This window comes from Malus domestica, chromosome 09 (genome assembly GCF_042453785.1).
Source record: "Malus domestica chromosome 09, GDT2T_hap1".
In the NCBI taxonomy this organism is placed as follows: Eukaryota; Viridiplantae; Streptophyta; class Magnoliopsida; order Rosales; family Rosaceae; genus Malus; species Malus domestica.
The window spans coordinates 32,373,676-32,392,839 of NC_091669.1; the positions used below are offsets into that span (position 1 = coordinate 32,373,676).

Here is a 19,164-nt window from a genome sequence, read left to right on the forward strand (position 1 = left end):
TTCAAAGCAACAATCTTCCCTATAACTTTCATAATTGTTATTAGTTTGTGATGATTAAACTTACATTGATTATATGATTGTAGATATCAATGACAGCTTTCTCTGTTATCCCTCTTATTGTGTATGTCTTCCCACTACTCGTTTGTCCATAAGAGAATATAGTTGCTACAGTGCCAAGGAAAATAAATCAATTGTTGAAAAGCGAGATGAGGATTGCAAAATAATGGACATGAGTCTAAGGATAAGCCACAACTAGGGGTGGAAAAAATTCCCAAAAATCCCGAACCGAACCGAAAAAATCCTAATCCCAAACCAAAAATTTCCTAAACCGAAATTTCCGAAATTTTTGGGATGCTATCCCGAACCGATCCCGAAATTTTGGTACGGGATTCGGGATTGACTTTTCGATATTTCGGGAATCCCATACCGAACCGAAAATATATATTATTAATTATTATATACATATATATTATTCTTTTATAATTGATTATGGACTTTATAATTTGAACTTATTACAGAGAATGGAATATGTTATGAATTATGATATGACGTAAGCAATGTTGTTTTATTTATGTCGAAACCAAGAATGTTGGATCAGCTAGTTACTATGCTTGAGTCTCTTTACTGTTTACACCAATAAATGGAGCTTGTTGGCATTGTAAATATGTATTTTACATATGCAGATTATTGGTAAATGGACAGCAAAGAAGCACAAGGTAGCAATGCTCGTCAGTCAGGTTAATAGCCTTCAAGCAAAGTTTACAGTTTGCAATCCAATGCTTGTGCCCCGATATGAGATTATATTTGCATTTAAACTAGCAAGAGATGAAATAGATTCTCAGTCTCAGACTAACCAGCTTGCACAATCTATCACTTCCAAGAATGTGAATGATACTTGCTTGATATGTTTGCACAATCTAACAATTCATTCAATGAGTTACATAAGCATAATATGTCAAATTTTAGTCCAAAAGCCCAAAAGTCCAAAACCATTTCGGGATTCCCGATTTGTCCCGAAATCCCGAAACTATTTCGGAATTCCTGAAAATTGGGTTTGGGATCGGTATTCAAATTGGGATTCTCGAAAAATTTGGTTTGGGAATCGGGACAAGGGTTTTGGTATGGGATCCCATACCGAACCACCCCTAGCCATAACCATTGATACTGCTTCTATTAAGGAAGTAGGACCGAAAAATTATCATATTAAATCGGGATGATACATCAGCCCATTTCTAGTCATGCCCAGTAAACAATAGTTAGCAAATTAGCAAAAAACTTTAATGCTCCACAGAAGCGAGAATATCGTAATTTTCTCTATCTCATTCTTCTCTTCGAATTCCTCTTTTCCCTCCATAACCTCTCTTTGATCTTCCTCTCCTTTTTGTATCTCATTTCCTTTCTGTCCTACCTTGACTGATATCTGAGTGGTCTTGTAGTTCAACATATCTATAGTCTATACCAGTTGTGAATATAAACCAAAATAAGATACTTTTAAAAGCCCAAGAAAATTTCAAAATAAAGAACTTAGGTTGAAGAGACAATCTTACTCCGGATCTAAGTAACCCGATGTCCATCTTACTTCAAGAGAAGCACAACTGTCACCTTCTTGAGGAGCATATTTTGAAAAACCGAAGTTCGCCACCTTGGCAGTCATGCTATGGTCCATAAGTATATTACTTGATTTCACATCCTTATGTAAATGCAGCGACTAGCAAAATTGTGAAGATGCGTCAAACCTGAACAGTGAAAGTACACATCAGAGGTTTTGATATTCTAAATGCTCTCATGGAAAAGATGGTGAAATCAATAAAACAACAAAAAATGAGGCTATGGTGAAATCAATAATGAGACTTTGTGCGACGCCACGTACGTCACGCAAAACAGCTTTGCATGACGCATGTTCACCAGCGTCGCGCAAAGCTGTTTGAGTGACGTACGTGGCGTCGCGCAAGAATGTTTTGCGTGACGCTGGTGAACATGCGTCATGCAAAGCTGTTTTGCGTGACGTACGCGGCCTTGCGTCGTGCAAAGTCAACAAAAAAGCAGCAAAGACATCTTGGTTTGGGGCCAAAATCTTGTGGGACACACAAGATGTTGCGCAAAACGCTTTTGCGCGACGTCGGTCTCCGTCGTGTGAAATTCAGTCAAGCAAACCCCTTTTGCGCGACGTTGGTCTCCGTCACGCAAAATTCCATCGCGCAAAGGCTGTTTGCGCGACGTTTTGTGTGTAGCGTCGCGCAAAACATACTTTGCGCGACGAATTTGGCTGCGTCACGCAAAGTGTTTTTTCTACTAATGAGTACTAGGTTAGCTTTGTAGCTATTGTTTACATTTATATAACTAGATATATGTCGAAGCTCGAGGTTGAAGATATTGCTGTTCGTTGATCAGCATCAACATTTTTGTGATTTTTGTGTTAATCTCACTTGAAACTGCAAAGCTTCATTACCATGTTTATGTTTTTGTGGTTTTCATTGACTTGTAAAGACCAATGTATTAACTGTGTATATTTTCTGGGCCTTGAATTAGGTTAGAAAATATTAGATTTTGGTCAAACTAAGTGGCAATTACCATTGGCATACCATACCAACCAAACTATTTGGTATACCGATATTCGGTATACCGAAAGTTTGGTACGATAATGGTAATAGATTTTTCCGTACCAAATATTTGGTATGGTAATCGGTACAAAGGTTTTTGTACGGTAATCGTACCAAAACCACCCCTATAATTAATCATCAATAAATACTTCTTATGATTTACAAAATTTAATCTAAATAGTTGGTGTCCGTAACATTTATATTTCTATGTTTTTTTATTTGGGCCTTTTCCATATAAGCAAAAAACCCCAAATCATAAAATCTCAATGTTATGTAAGGAAACAAATGCGACAGTTAACATATTTGTTACTCTTGTTCATTATTATCCTCAAGCTTGTATTTAGTTTAATAACTTTTAGTTTTATCATTTCTAGAATTTATTAACTAAAAGTTATTAAACTAAATACAAGATTGAGGATAATAATGAACAAGAGTAACAAATATGTTAACTGTCGCATTTTTAGTTCAATCTTGTTACTCTTGTTCATTATTATCCTCAATCTTGTTCATTATTATCCTCAATCTTTTTTTAGTTCAATCTTGTTACTCTTTGTTTTGCGGTGTGTAGTTAGATACTCGAAGCTGCATTTTAGTCATTAGATTTAAGGGAACTTTAACGAAAAGCTCTCGGTACTGTTTACTTTAATGAAAAACCATATTTTTATACTAAAAAGTCAATCTTGATACTATTCACTTTATCCTTTATTTTATCTTTATCGTTAAAACTCGAAGTTTTCAAACCATTTTCATTAGTTTTCCTTAGATTCAAAGAGCCAAATTTAAAAGAACTCATCTCCAAGAGACTTTATAAAAGGACTATCCGTTTCTCTCTTACTGCTCTCTAGCTAGCCTTTAGAGGAAAAAAAAAAAAAAAAACAAAACTAGATTTGGAACCCTCCTAGCAGCCGCTCCTTGCTCCGGCTTGGGGTCCACAGCAGTCTGACTCCCACCTTTTTCTAGTCATCCTTCCCTCTTTTACTTCCTTCTCCACCCTCTGCATCTTCCTTCTTCCCCCATCTTTCCCCCATCCTTCCCTTATCCTACCCTCCTTTTTCTAGCCCTCCTTCCTTTTTTTCCTTCCATCTCCACCCTTTGCATCTTCCCTTTTCCCCTTCTTTCCCCCATCCTTCCCTTATCCTTCCCACCTTTTTCTAGCCCTCCTTCCTTCTTTTCCTTCCATCTCCACCCTTTGCATCTTCCCTCTTCCCCCTTCTTCCCCTTCTTTTCCCCATCCTTCCACTCAAAAGGTTTATTTATTTATTTATTTTTAACTTGGGTGGATGTAGAAGTGTTTTTTGCACTATTTGGTAAAATTATGGGAGCACTCACTGTGCTGGTGGCTCACTCACCCCCATTTTCAGCCTATCCAGTTGTTCCATTAGTTCATTCTTTTGGTGGTGGTGGTGGCTTTGGGATGGAGGCGCATTTGGTGACTGCTAGTTTCCATTCTAGTCTTAGGTTTTTTTTTTGTTGTTGTTCATCTGGTCACTTTTGGGCCTTTCGACTATATTTTTTTGTTGTTGTTGGGCTTGTATTTAGGTTGTAGACTGCCTTTTGGGCTCTCTTTTCCTTGCACTTGTCTTTTTATTTAATGGAAGTAATTTTGTTTGACCCAAAAAATAATAATAGTAAAGTGAACAATTGCCCTTTATATTTATGGAGTCACTATTTATATTCTAAATGTTAAAAATTAATAAAGCTCAATGGTGGCCTATAAATCAAGAAGAAAAGGAAGAGATGGAATTAAGGGAACCGAATCCCCTCCGAACCCAAAAGAACTGAGCCCAAGAATCAAATGATCCGGAGCTATTGAAATTTGATCAAACGGCTACAATTATTATAACTTTTAGAGAGCCCTCTATTTGTAGCTATTGGATCAAATTTCAATGGACCGAATCATTTGATAAATTGGCTAAGTTCCTTTGGATCCAGAGAGGATCCGGTTTCGGAATTAAGTTTTAGAAAATGAGTGGGTTAAGTTTTTTCTTTTTGAAATGATTGATAATAAAATATGTAAAGTTTATTAAAATAGAGAGTGCTTTGGGAGATGAAAAATTAAAAAGACTAGCTAAAGTAGTTTGTGACACTGTTCATCCGCTACATTAGCAAAAATTAACACAAACTGTTGGAGATGCTCTTACTTTATTAAAGTAGAATATCACCACTTGAGCAGAAGTGAACCATATTGAACCCAAAATTTTTGTACTTCAAGTGCTTAAAAACATTCACTTACGAAGTTCAATGTTTGATTCCCCTCCTTAATATAAACATCAAACTGCAAACCCACTTTCAAATAAAGCTTGAATGACCCAAATTAGCCTTTAGAAAGCACATTTAAGCAAAAATTCCACATAATCCACACCCAAAAAACAAAAAGAAGTTAGACACAACATTTATAACTTATAAGATCACGACAATGAAATGAGATTCCAATCATGATTAGCAGCAGTCACATCTCCTCTCAAACCTAAGAAACCAAGCAACTGCAGTTCATTTTACAAGCTAAACAGTTGAGACAAAAGACACAGCAGCAGCTAAACTAACAACACAAAACATCGGATTCGATCGTTTTTGCCAACGAAATAAACGCGGAGCCTGTTCCGATTGCTTCTCCGATCCCAAAGTTCTTAACATTCGATTAAATGAGAGGGGGAGCTAGACACACTAATCTTACTAATACTACACTAATAAAAACCCTATTGCCCAACACTATCTCCAGCACTCAATGTATCCTTCACCTTCGGAGGCCTACCCCTTGGCCTCCCCGGCATTGTCTCTTCCACTGTTGACGAGCCACTCAAACCTCCGGTAGGCTTCGCCATCTTCCTTGGCCGCCCTCTCGGCTTCCCATTCCCTGAAGACACCTTAACCTTGGGAGGCGTTGGGGGTGCTTCCGGGTCCTTGGGCGGGCGGCCCCTACCCTTTGCTGAGGTCAAGGTGGTGTCTGGGGACAGTGAATCCTTGGGCTTTGGCGGCCTGCCACGCCCCCTTCTCGGAGGTGCATTGGGATCCGGTTTTGTGTAGTTGTTCTTCCAGAACACCAGCTCCCCATTATCTTTCATCTCGTTGAGGTGGTGAGAGAGAAGCTTATTGTGCCCGGCCGGCACGTCCCCGTATGTTGATTCAATGTATTTCGAGATTGTGGATTTGTTCGAGCCATTCTTGTCATTCAAGGCTTCAATGGCGTTCAGAATCATCTGAAAATACCACAACTCAAACATTTACCATAAAGAAAATAAAAAGAATTCTTTCTTTCTAGTGAGAAAGTTCTCATTGGATGAACTTAAGGTCCTAAATATAGAAAGCTTTTAGGCAGCATAATGCAGTTCAAAGGCAAACAAAAGTTCTAGTTATATGAACACACACACATAAGTATTTTACTAATATGGGTTCTGTAAAATTTCTCTCTCTGTTTTTTTATTTTTTTATTTTACTGATTTGGGTTCTCCTATTTCAAATTATTAAACCGAATAGCAGAACTCAATTCAGTAAAAAAGATCTCAAATTTGGAGAATCAAACAACTGTAGTCTCATTTTTTTTTCTCAAAAATATAAATAAACCATAAATCTGAGCTGTAACAGGTAGAGATATTCAGATTAGTGAAAGCTCATTTCTGATGATTAAGATTTCGTTTGAAAGAGTTTTTAAAATAACTGACAACACTCTCGATGAATATATTTTAAAAAAAATATTTTTATCAAAAACGATTTTAATCATTTTAAAAGCTCGTTACAAATGAGCCATAATTTGAAAAATAAATGGAACCAAGCGCTCTAATTATTTTTTAAAAAAATATTTTTATTTTTGCCATTATTCAGGAACCCATCTAAATTTTCCCTTTTCACAACATGTAAAATATCAAAAAATGAAAAAGAATAGCAATATCCAAGACCATAAAAATTTACAAAAACATTGAGAGAATTATTTTAGTTGGAGATTTGGTGGAAGGAAGTACCTGAGGGTAAGGAGGGAGTGATGGAGGCTTATTAACCTCTTCAGTGGCCATTCAAAATCAGCAGAGAAAATAAAAGGAAGATGTTTGAATTGAAGCGCTCTCAGTGAACTCCACAAAAACCTCAGCTGCTGCTGCTACAGCTTCTACTGCTACAGAAACAACGAGAAAACCCGTGAAATTTCTGATGGTAAAAGCTGTTGGATTTAAAGTTGCAAGGATTTGAGAGCTAGATAGATTTAAAGCCAAAGGATAAAGTAAACAATAAAATATAATTATTTTTGTTTTGGTTCTTAAATCGACGGCTGGGAGTAATGGAGTGGAGGATGGAACGGATGAGAGGTGGGGATCACGCGGCTCGCTGAGGTGGTAGGTTATGGAACTTCTGATTGGAAGGTTCCACACAATAGCTGATGGGAGAGTGTCACTGTTACAAGAGAGTGATTTTCATACACATTTTCCTCCTCCTGCAGACTGGCACACTTCTATATATTTCTAATATTTGAATTAAATAAAAAATATAACTAATCAATGAAGATAGATATAAGTGTATGTAAGACGTGATTAGCGGATGCAAAAATTTATTATCTTGCTAAAATTGATACAAAAAATGTGCAACGACTATATTATTACGAAACGCACTACACAAACAGTAAAAAGAATGCATGAAAACGTGAACTCCTTGCCAGGGTGGAGTCCCCCATTGCAAATGGTAGTCCAATACTAGTACTGCGTTCTAATAGTATTTATCACAGCTTGTAAATTTAAGGTATTAAGTCTAAATCACATAAATGACAAGTTTGGTAAGAAATAACTGCTAAACTCATTATATGGCCCAATCGCCCGTTCTCAATATTGTTGTATAAAAAAAGGACAAATAAGTTTGGGGTGGCAATAGGTGAACTCAAAAACAAACTGAAGCTAAGAAACAAATTGAAGCTAAGAGCTTGTTTGATATCTTCTTAACACTACTACGAAACCATTTATTAGTGTCGTTATGATAACCGACAAGAAACATATATTACTGTCGGATTTTAAGCAAAATCCGACAAAAAATGGATGCAGTGGCGGATATAATAAGCGATAGAATTGCCAGTGTTAGGAAATGAATTTTTCGACATAAAATACTCTAAAACTGACAGAAATTGTGTCTGATATAACCAACAGAGAATATTAATAATGAATAAATAAGAGCATTTATGTCGGCTAAAACCGACAGAACTTTTGTCGGATATAATTGACAGAGAATTTATTAATAAGAATAAATAAAAACATTTTTGTATGATAAAATCAACATAAAATATATTAATAATAAAAAAAATATAAACAACCACTTTCTGCATTTTTCATATTCACTGTACTTTCTGCATTTTGCATATCCCCTGCATTCACTGCATTTTCCATATTCACAACAAGATCAGACATAGCTTCATTAGGAAGCGACTTAGGACGCGTCATGCTAGCCACTATTACAGCATCGTTTGTTTCTACCTGAACACATTCACATTCCATTAGAATCACTCAATCACAGCAAGCATTGCTCATTCAAATGAATCTCTCCCCGAAATCGAATGAAAATGGAAATGGAGAGCTTTTGGTGCACCAGCTGCAAGTTCTCCACCATGCTCTACCATTGCCGCTGCGTCGCCGCGCTCTCTTTCGAGCTCTTCTTTTGCTTCTTGTTCTCGTCCTTCTTCACAGCACAAGAGAAATTGATTCTCCGAATCAAATTCTGCCGCTTCTCGTCGTAGCCTACATCACTTTAATCGAAGAAATAGATAATTAGGGTTTCTAAGAAATCAAAAGTTGATGCCTATTTGGTTGCCGAGAAAATAAAGTCAGACAAAAAGAGGATAAATCGAGGTAGTGCAAGAGCTTCAGCCTCCCAATTGAATCTGGCAATGTGACAACTGTGCTTGAACTCATGTCTAGGACATGCATATACATAAGTGAATGAATTATTTACCTTGTCCTTTCCCAAAGGCTCTCAGTTGCAAGTGTTGAACCCGACAGAAGGAAGGGAGGGGAGAAAATGGTGAATGAAGGGGGAAGGGGGAAGGGAGAAGGAAATGAGGAGATAAGAGAAGAGAATAGAAGGAAATGCGGAGAGGAGAAAATGGGGAAGGAAGAGGGAAGGAAGGGGGAAGGGAGAAGGCACCGGCGCAAGGAAGAGACGGAGGGGTTTTATGTTGGAAAATTTTCATTACTGTCGGTTAAAACTGATAGAAACATTTTTTAAAATATAAACCTGCAGAAAATTTTCATTATTGTCGGTTGTAACCGACATGAAAAAAATGGCTACAAAAATCCCCCCAAAATTCCCTCCCAAAATTTTGTTATGATTTAAAAAAATAAAATAATAATTGTCACATCCCGGCTCGGGCCCGCACCACATCCCGGGCTTGACTCCACTATAACACGATATTGTCCACTTTAGGCCCCGACCACGCCCTCACGGTTTTGTTTCTGGAAACTCACACGAGAACTTCCCAGTGGATCACCTATCATGGGATTGCCCTCGCGCGAACTTGCTTAACTTCGGAGTTCCGATGGAACCCGAAGCCAGTGAGCTCCCAAAAAGCCTTGTGTTATGTAGAGATGAGAATATACATATAAGGCTTACATGATCTACTCTCATGGGCGATGTAGGATGTTACAATCCACCCCCCTTAGGGGCTCAACGTCCTCGTCGGTACACTTCCGGCCAGGGATTAGCTCAGATACCAAATTGTCACATCCCGACTCGGGCTCGCACCACATCCCAAGCTCGACTCCACCGTAGCACGATATTGTCCGCTTTGGGCCCCAACCACCCCCTCACGGTTTTGTTTCTGGGAACTCACAAGAGAACTTTCCAGTGGGTCACCCATCATGGGATTGCTCTCGCGCGAACTCACTTAACTTCGGAGTTCCGATGGAACCCGAAGCCAGTGAGCTCCCAAAAGGCCTCGTGCTAGGTAGAGATGAGAATATACATATAAGGCTTACATGGTCCACTCTCCTGGGTGATGTGGGATGTTACAATCCATGCCCTGATTCAGGTCGGGGTGTGTCAATAATTGTTTGGTTTAATAAATAAATAAATAATATGTATTTAAATAGAATACGTTTTTAAAAATTAAATAAATAATTATTTGGTTTAATAGATAATTACCCATGTAAAATATGCAATAAAGAAACAAAAAGATAATTGTACAATGAAAATGTCATGACACACCCTGATCCGGAGGATCCAGGTGTGCTGGCCGTCACGTGGGCGTGACGTAACCATAAGCACGACACGGAAGCGTAATAACAACATATAACAATAGAAATTCAACCCAAACTCAACATAACCACATACGGACATAACCGGACGAGTTTACAAGTAAACACATAAGTTCAGAGCATAGGTTATCTGCAGTCTAGTAGGACTAAAATAAGAATACATCACCCTCAGGTGAGTCCTACATGTCCCAAATCTGTCAGAAAGCCGGAAAGGACCTCGTGAGCCAACCACCGCTAAACTAGAACCTGGAGGGGCGCAAAACAAAATGAGTGGGTCAGTAAAACAAATTAGTTTTCCAAAACATTTCATTAAAACAGTTATATCCCCTCGCCGTAAAAACCTGTATACTTTCCCAGAAATATATAACCATATAAAATCTCAACATTTAAATCTCAAATCTTTAACATTTTCAAGAAAACATGCCATGACATAAATAAAAATATAAATCAGGTGAATAAGGAATTAATCGGAGACCCTGCAGTTGGTCCTATACGATTAATTCAATAGCTCAAATCCCACTAAGCCGGAGTCACCACAGTGACCTATACGGCCCTACTCTGCACATCACTCGGAACTACGTAAGGTAGTCTATACGATGAAAGGTGTAAAAATACGCTCTAGTGCTTCTCTCATCAATCATCAGCGCGCATAACTAAGGTCACCCACTAGTCGGAATCACGCCTAGTGATCTGTACGACTAGCATGTCGGAACCCTCACATGGTCTGTACGACATCCACCTACTTGGATCCAAGGCGAGCGTGCGGTGTGGTGAATAAAATAAGCACTAACACCTAGGGTGCAGGTATGAGCTTAAACATCTTATCAACAATCAATTAAATGAATAATGAACTCACCTGACTTACCTGTGCCTCCACCGCACCATGCAACATGTATGCATCATATATCAATCATATAACTCATACGCAATTCACATTTTTCAAATAATTCTATGCATGGCATTTTTAAAACATATTTTCATATAAATTCATTTTCTGGGAAAAATCAATAGTATAAAGGTAGTACAAAAACAAAACTGCCCACTCACTGATAAGTCGACGGGTCGTAACCCCCGTGGCGTCCCTGGATGCGGTCGTCCTCGGGATACGTCTCACCTATATGCGAAACAACTATAAAAACATTAATTTTAAGCATATCACCAATAATTCGAAATAACTTCTCATACGATGCTCAATTTTGGTATATGAATATACCACATCGACCTACTCGACGTCACGAGCGTCGAGAAATTTTTAGAAAAATTTTTGGAAGCCCCACGCGCCACACGTGGCACGGGTCCACGCGCTGGCCACGCGCAGCACGTGCAGCGCACGTGTCGTCTTCTTCACAGGGCCTCGCCGGACTGGTTCTCTGGTGGCCGGACTCCGGCCGAACTCCGGCCGATTTTCAAACTCACTATTCTCCTTCGTTTTTCACCCATTTTCTTCGTATTTTATACCAAATTGAAGCCCTAAGAGTGTACTATCACGTTGGACTAGTTTTAGGGCCTAAAAACTACGAAATCTCACCTTGCAAAAACCAAGGGTTCGGCCAAACTTGAAACCTACGATCCCGACGTCCAAAACTCTCCAACGAACGTCTCCGAGCTTCCTTAGGACCTCCTAAAGCTCACCACAAGCTTGAAATCTCCTGAAACACAACATTTTACGTTCGCATGAACAGTACCTCAAAAATGGAGGTTCGGGATCTACGTGAAATCGAAGGTTTCACTTCCTAAAACTAGCACCAATGAACTCAGGACGTCAAAACGATGAAGATACATACCTTATTTGCCCCGATCCGTCAAGTTTTGAAGGGTTTTGGTGGTGGTCCGTACGATATGGGTGTGTTTGGGTGTGAGGTCGGGAGAGAGAGAGAGACTGAGAGGGTGATCGAGAGGGAGGAGAGAAAGGGACTGATCTTGTGTGGTCAAACCAATCCACACCATCCAAAATCTCTCTTAAGTCCCTAACCACAAAAATATAAAATCAACTTCCAAAATATTTCTAACTTAAACAACTTCTTAAAAGTTTAGGGACCAAACATTTTCAAAACGTAATACACCCATACCTTGATACCTGACAAGGGCATTTTTGTCCTTTCACATTCCCGCCAAAAGTACCTCCGGGACGGGCTGTGACAATCTCCCCTCCTTATAGAATTTCGTCCCCGAAATTCCCATAACCAAATCATAATTCAATACTCGTAGAATAATCTTGGGTACATCTCTCTCATCCGGTCTTCCGTCTCCCAAGTAGCTTCCTCCACAGAATGATTTCTCCACAACACCTTCACCAAACTCACCGTCTTGTTCCTTAGAACCTTGTCCTTCCAATCCAATATTGTGATTGGTTCCTCATCATAAGTCAAATCCGGATTAATCTCTAACGGTTGATGAGGGATCACATGAGATGGATCAGAAATATAATGCCGAAGCATAGAGACATGGAACACATTATGGACCTTAGATAACTCCGGAGGCAGTTCCAACCGGTAGGCAACTTCACCAACTCTTTCAGTGATCACATAAGGTCCAATATATCTCGGACTTAGCTTCCCTCTTTTCCCAAATCGTACCACACCTCTCCAAGGCGACAATTTCAAGAATACCCAATCACCCACATCATACACTCGATCAGTAGTATGCCGATCCGCTAAACTCTTATGTCGATCCTGGGCTGCTTTCAGGTTTGACTTAATTACCTGAACATTTTGAGTCGTCTCATCCACGATCTCAGGGCCTTCTAATACCCGTTCACCAACCTCAGACCAACACAATGGCGTTCGACACGCCCTACCATAAAGTGCCTCGAATGGGGACATACCAATGCTCGAGTGAAAACTGTTATTATAAGCAAACTCCATTAAGTCCAGACGATCATGCCAAGAATCACCAAATTGTAATACCGAAGATCTCAACATATCTTCCAACGTCTGAATGGTCCTCTCTGATTGCCCATCAGTTTGAGGATGATAAGCTGTGCTATACAGTAATTGAGTACCCAGAGCTTCCTGAAAAGCCACCCAAAATTTAGAAGTAAACCTCGGGTCTCGATCGGAGATAATATTTACTGGGACTCCATGATACTTGACAATCTTCGAAATAAACAACTTAGCCAATTTATTCAGAGGGTATTTCTCCCTCACTGGAATGAAATGCGCAGACTTGGTGAGTCGATCCACAATCACCCAAATACCATCAAATCCATTTCGCGTACGAGGAAGTTTATACACGAAATCCATGGTTATATTTTCCCATTTCCACTGGGGAACGGGAAGTGGTTGCATTCGCCCAAAGGGCTTCTTCCTTTCTGCTTTCACTTGCTGGCAAATAATACACCTGCTCACATATTCTGCAATTTCTCTTTTCATACCCGGCCAATAATAAAATGGTCGAATGGTATGATACATTTTTGTTCCTCCCGGATGCATCGCATAAGCTGAACAATGTGCTTCGTCCAGAATTTCCTTCTTCAATTCCCCATTATTCGGAACATACATTCTGTTTTCTTGCATGAGCATACCATCTGATTCCCGAATTCTGAGGTCTTTCTTTTTCCCTTCACTTCTTAACTGAACCAACTCCTGAATTTCTTCATCCACCATTTGAGCTGCAAGTATACGGTCCACCAAAACTGGCCTGACTTGAAAGCTAGCAAGAAAGGCTCCACTAGGGTCTTCAATCTCCAACCTTACTCCCGTTGCCCTCAGTTCAGCAAGAAGAGGAACACGGCAAGCATATAGGGCATTAAGTCTACCTTGTGGTTTCCTACTCAGTGCATCCGCTACTACATTAGCACGACCTGGATGGTATTCAATAGAACAATCATAATCACTTAGCAATTCCATCCACCTTCGCTGACGAAGATTAAGATCATGCTGGGTGAATAAGTACTGAAGACTCTTATGATCAGTGAAGATCTTACACTTCTCACCATACAAATAATGTCTCCAAATTTTCAAAGCAAAAACAATTGCTGCCAATTCAAGATCGTGAGTAGGATAATTCCTTTCATGATTTTTCAACTGCCTAGAAGCATAGGCAATCACCTTATTATGCTGCATCAAAACACATCCCAAACCATTTAATGAAGCATCACTATATATCTCAAAATTACCGCTATCGTCGGGAAGTACCAACACCGGTGCATGAGTGAGGCAATACTTCAATTGCTGAAAACTCCTCTCACAATTCTCATCCCACTCAAATTTAACATCCTTCCTGGTCAACTTTGTCAACGGTAAAGCAATCATAGAGAAATCCTGAACGAACCGTCGATAATAACCTGCTAAGCCAAGAAAACTTCGTACCTCCGTGACGGTTCGAGGTTGCTCCCAATTCTCCACTGCTGCAATCTTTTGAGGGTCCACTTGAATACCTTGAGCTGATACAACATGCCCCAAAAATGCCACTTCAGTCAACCAAAACTGACATTTACTGAACTTGGCATACAACTGATGCTCCCTTAATTTCCTTAACACCAAATTAAGGTGTCGGATATGATCTGCTTGGGACTTAGAGTATACCAAAATATCGTCAATAAAAACAATAACGAATTTATCAAGATATTTCTGGAATACCTCATTCATTAATCTCATAAAAGCTGCAGGTGCATTAGTCAACCCAAACGGCATAACCGAAAATTCATAATGTCCGTACCGAGTTCGGAAAGCCGTCTTAGGTACATCGTCTTCTTTAATCTTCAATTGATAATACCCGGATCTCAAATCAATCTTAGAAAATACACACGCACCTTTCAGCTGATCAAACAAATCATCAATGCGGGGCAATGGATAACGGTTTTTAATCGTTACCCGGTTCAATTGTCTATAATCAATACACAATCGAAGAGTTCCATCCTTCTTCTTCACGAATAATACTGGGGCACCCCAAGGTGAAGAACTAGGTTGAATAAAACCTTTATCAAGTAATTCTTGCAACTGGATTTTTAATTCCCTTAACTCAGCAGGAGCCATTCTATAAGGAGTCAGAGATATAGGGTCCGTACCTGGAAGCAAATCAATAGAGAATTCCACCTCTCTGTCTGGCGGCAATCCCGGCAAATCATCAGGGAAAACATCCGGATAATGTCTGACCACACCAACTTCTTCTATACTAGTAGGAGCAACATCATTTAATACCACATGTGCCAAATATCCCTGACAACCCTTCGATAATAATTTCCTCGCCCTTATGGCAGAAATAACTCCATGTCTCACCCCACTTCTCTCGCCCACAAAAATAACCTCGGGTAATCCAGGACGATAAAAAGTAACTGATTTACCATAACAATCAATATGGGCACGATTATGGTGTAACCAATCGGCCCCTAAAATCACATCAAAATCCACAATATCTAACGGAATAAGATCAGCGGACATAATCACGCCCTCAACCATCACTGGACACCCCAGATACACACTATCCACAATACATTTATCTTCTCTAGGCATGGCAAACTCTAAATCAAATCCTAGAGGTGAAGGGTGAGGTTGGGTTATTTGAGCAAACGTATGAGAAATCACAGAGTGCGTAGCACCACAATCAATCAAAACCTTAGCAAAATGACCAAGAACATTTAACGTACCCATTATCAAGTCTGGATGGTTCTGAGCCTCCTGCAGGGACATATGATTAACTCGCCCCTGAGCTTGCTGACGTCCACCTCGGCCTCTATTGCCCTGATTACCTCGTCCCTGAGGATTACGTCCCTGGCCTGGCTGACTAGGCTGCCTGGATGATCCTGCACCACCAGTAGCAATTTCCCCCTGACGGGGCTGACCTCCCTGATGCCACTGCGATCCACCAGTTGGCATAGAGGAATAAGAAGAATAACCTCCAAAATCCTGCGAATACCCTGCCTGAGGATAAGGCTCCTGAGAATACTGATAAGGTCCGGAAGCATACGGAGCCGCATCCCCCTGATAGTGGTAAGCACCACCACGATTCGGCTGGCCATAACCACCCGGTCCAAAACTCTGCTGAACTGGTGCTGGAGGTGGCATATTAGTCTGCTGCGGTCTCTGCTGACCCTGGGGGCACTGAGAAGCCCGATGTCCCATCTGCCCACACGTAAAACAAGCACCAGAACCTCTCCTACACTCACCATGGTGACGGGAGTTACAACGGCGGCACCATGGAGCGCCAGATCCACCAGCATCCCTCTGACCCTGAAATCTGGGTCCACCAGAAAATCTTCCACCACCTCTCCTCGGGCCAGTAAAACTATATCCCCCACTAGAAGAACTCGAACTCGCTCCACTCTTCTTAAAACTCTGAGTCTGTCGAGGTCCAGGAATAGAAATACCCTTACCTTTGTCATTCTTCTTTTGACCCTCATTCTTGTCCTCATCATCCTCACTGTCAGGAAGATTATCAGAGTCCTCCATCCTAACCAGAATCTCGAAATACTCATGATAATCAGCGCAGGGGAGTGCATTGGCAAAGGTACGCCACTTCTTCTTAGATCCCAACTTGAAACGTCGAAGCATCTCTCCCTGATTACCAGCTGTATCAGTGTCATAACGAGACAAATCAGTAAACTTTCTATAATATTCATGTGCCGACATATTTCTCTGTTTCAACCTGGTGAATTCCTGCTTCTTACGGTCAATATACTCAGGAGGAACGAATCTCTTCATAAAATGCTCCTTGAATACTTTCCAGTCGGCTGCCGTCTCAGGTGACATGTACCTAGCCTGATTTATCCACCATGCTGCTGGTTCACGACCCAAAAACCAAGTGGTGGTCTCCACCCACCTATTAGCAGGGAGATTCCCCTGACTCTGCATCACCTGGAAAGTTTTCTCAATATGATCAAGCCATTTCTCTGCCCCCTCATGACTTTCATTACCCATAAACCGATCTAACTTCAAGTTGTACATGGTCTCCAGAGGTGTCCTCGGAGGAGGGGGAGGACGAATCACATTCTGTAAAGCCTGGGCCATCGCTTCCCCTAACTGAGTAATATCCGGGAAATTAGGTTCAGAAGTACGGCGGGACTCTCTACGCTCTCTACGAGGCGGCATGATTCTGACAGAAAACATCAAAAGATCGTTAAGACATTAACAAATTTACAGGACTGCAACCTAAGCTCTGATACCAAACTGACACACCCTGATCCGGAGGATCCAGGTGTGCTGGCCGTCACGTGGGCGTGACGTAACCATAAGCACGACACGGAAGCGTAATAACAACATATAACAACAGAAATTCAACCCAAACTCAACATAACCACATACGGACATAACCGGACGAGTTTACAAGTAAACACATAAGTTCAGAGCATAGTTTATCTGCAGTTTATTAGGACTAAAATAAGAATACATCACCCTCAGGTGAGTCCTACATGTCCCAAATCTGTCAGAAAGCCGGAAAGGACCTCGTGAGCCAACCACCGCTAAACTAGAACCTGGAGGGGCGCAAAACAAAATGAGTGGGTCAGTAAAACAAATTAGTTTTCCAAAACATTTCATTAAAACAGTTATATCCCCTCGCCGTAAAAACCTGTATACTTTCCCAGAAATATATAACCATATAAAATCTCAACATTTAAATCTCAAATCTTTAACATTTTCAAGAAAACATGCCATGACATAAATAAAAATATAAATCAGGTGAATAAGGAATTAATCGGAGACCCTGCAGTTGGTCCTATACGATTAATTCAATAGCTCAAATCCCACTAAGCCGGAGTCACCACAGTGACCTATACGGCCCTACTCTGCACATCACTCGGAACTACGTAAGGTAGTCTATACGATGAAAGGTGTAAAAATACGCTCTAGTGCTTCTCTCATCAATCATCAGCGCGCATAACTAAGGTCACCCACTAGTCGGAATCACGCCTAGTGATCTGTACGACTAGCATGTCGGAACCCTCACATGGTCTGTACGACATCCACCTACTTGGATCCAAGGCGAGCGTGCGGTGTGGTGAATAAAATAAGCACTAACACCTAGGGTGCAGGTATGAGCTTAAACATCTTATCAACAATCAATTAAATGAATAATGAACTCACCTGACTTACCTGTGCCTCCACCGCACCATGCAACATGTATGCATCATATATCAATCATATAACTCATACGCAATTCACATTTTTCAAATAATTCTATGCATGGCATTTTTAAAACATATTTTCATATAAATTCATTTTCTGGGAAAAATCAATAGTATAAAGGTAGTACAAAAACAAAACTGCCCACTCACTGATAAGTCGACGGGTCGTAACCCCCGTGGCGTCCCTGGATGCGGTCGTCCTCGGGATACGTCTCACCTATATGCGAAACAACTATAAAAACATTAATTTTAAGCATATCACCAATAATTCGAAATAACTTCTCATACGATGCTCAATTTTGGTATATGAATATACCACATCGACCTACTCGACGTCACGAGCGTCGAGAAATTTTTAGAAAAATTTTTGGAAGCCCCACGCGCCACACGTGGCACGGGTCCACGCGCTGGCCACGCGCAGCACGTGCAGCGCACGTGTCGTCTTCTTCACAGGGCCTCGCCGGACTGGTTCTCTGGTGGCCGGACTCCGGCCGAACTCCGGCCGATTTTCAAACTCACTATTCTCCTTCGTTTTTCACCCATTTTCTTCGTATTTTATACCAAATTGAAGCCCTAAGAGTGTACTATCACGTTGGACTAGTTTTAGGGCCTAAAAACTACGAAATCTCACCTTGCAAAAACCAAGGGTTCGGCCAAACTTGAAACCTACGATCCCGACGTCCAAAACTCTCCAACGAACGTCTCCGAGCTTCCTTAGGACCTCCTAAAGCTCACCACAAGCTTGAAATCTCCTGAAACACAACATTTTACGTTCGCATGAACAGTACCTCAAAAATGGAGGTTCGGGATCTACGTGAAATCGAAGGTTTCACTTCCTAAAACTAGCACCAATGAACTCAGGACGTCAAAACGATGAAGATACATACCTTATTTGCCCCGATCCGTCAAGTTTTGAAGGGTTTTGGTGGTGGTCCGTACGATATGGGTGTGTTTGGGTGTGAGGTCGGGAGAGAGAGAGAGACTGAGAGGGTGATCGAGAGGGAGGAGAGAAAGGGACTGATCTTGTGTGGTCAAACCAATCCACACCATCCAAAATCTCTCTTAAGTCCCTAACCACAAAAATATAAAATCAACTTCCAAAATATTTCTAACTTAAACAACTTCTTAAAAGTTTAGGGACCAAACATTTTCAAAACGTAATACACCCATACCTTGATACCTGACAAGGGCATTTTTGTCCTTTCACATTCCCGCCAAAAGTACCTCCGGGACGGGCTGTGACATGTCATCTCACAAACTAAATATTTTCTAATCAATACTT

The 19,164-nt window shown here is 40.6% G+C and overlaps 2 protein-coding genes across 3 annotated transcripts; both read right to left on the minus strand.

Annotated features, from left to right (window-relative positions):
- Positions 1-4,980: 4,980 nt before the first annotated feature.
- LOC103444193 (HMG-Y-related protein A-like) lies at positions 4,981-6,954 on the minus strand. The gene is made up of 2 exons (XM_008383113.4): positions 6,557-6,954; positions 4,981-5,797 (listed from the first exon to the last, which is right to left on the minus strand). Exons 1-2 carry the CDS (start codon positions 6,605-6,607, stop codon positions 5,297-5,299), a joined length of 552 nt encoding a protein of 183 aa, XP_008381335.3. The 5' UTR covers positions 6,608-6,954; the 3' UTR covers positions 4,981-5,296.
- Positions 6,955-9,863: 2,909 nt separating this feature from the next.
- LOC139188287 (uncharacterized) lies at positions 9,864-18,932 on the minus strand. 2 transcript variants are annotated; one of them, XM_070805552.1, is made up of 7 exons: positions 18,770-18,932; positions 18,514-18,634; positions 18,033-18,099; positions 17,169-17,231; positions 15,408-16,852; positions 10,868-10,934; positions 9,864-10,066 (listed from the first exon to the last, which is right to left on the minus strand). In XM_070805552.1, the coding sequence occupies exons 5-7, from the start codon at positions 16,846-16,848 to the stop codon at positions 10,060-10,062; spliced, it is 1,515 nt and encodes a 504-aa protein (XP_070661653.1). In that variant the 5' UTR covers positions 16,849-16,852; positions 17,169-17,231; positions 18,033-18,099; positions 18,514-18,634; positions 18,770-18,932; the 3' UTR covers positions 9,864-10,059. The 2 variants fall into 2 exon arrangements, with proteins under 2 accessions (XP_070661653.1, XP_070661652.1); XM_070805551.1 differs by having other exon boundaries at positions 10,868-10,949.
- Between the last annotated feature and the right edge of the window lie 232 nt (positions 18,933-19,164).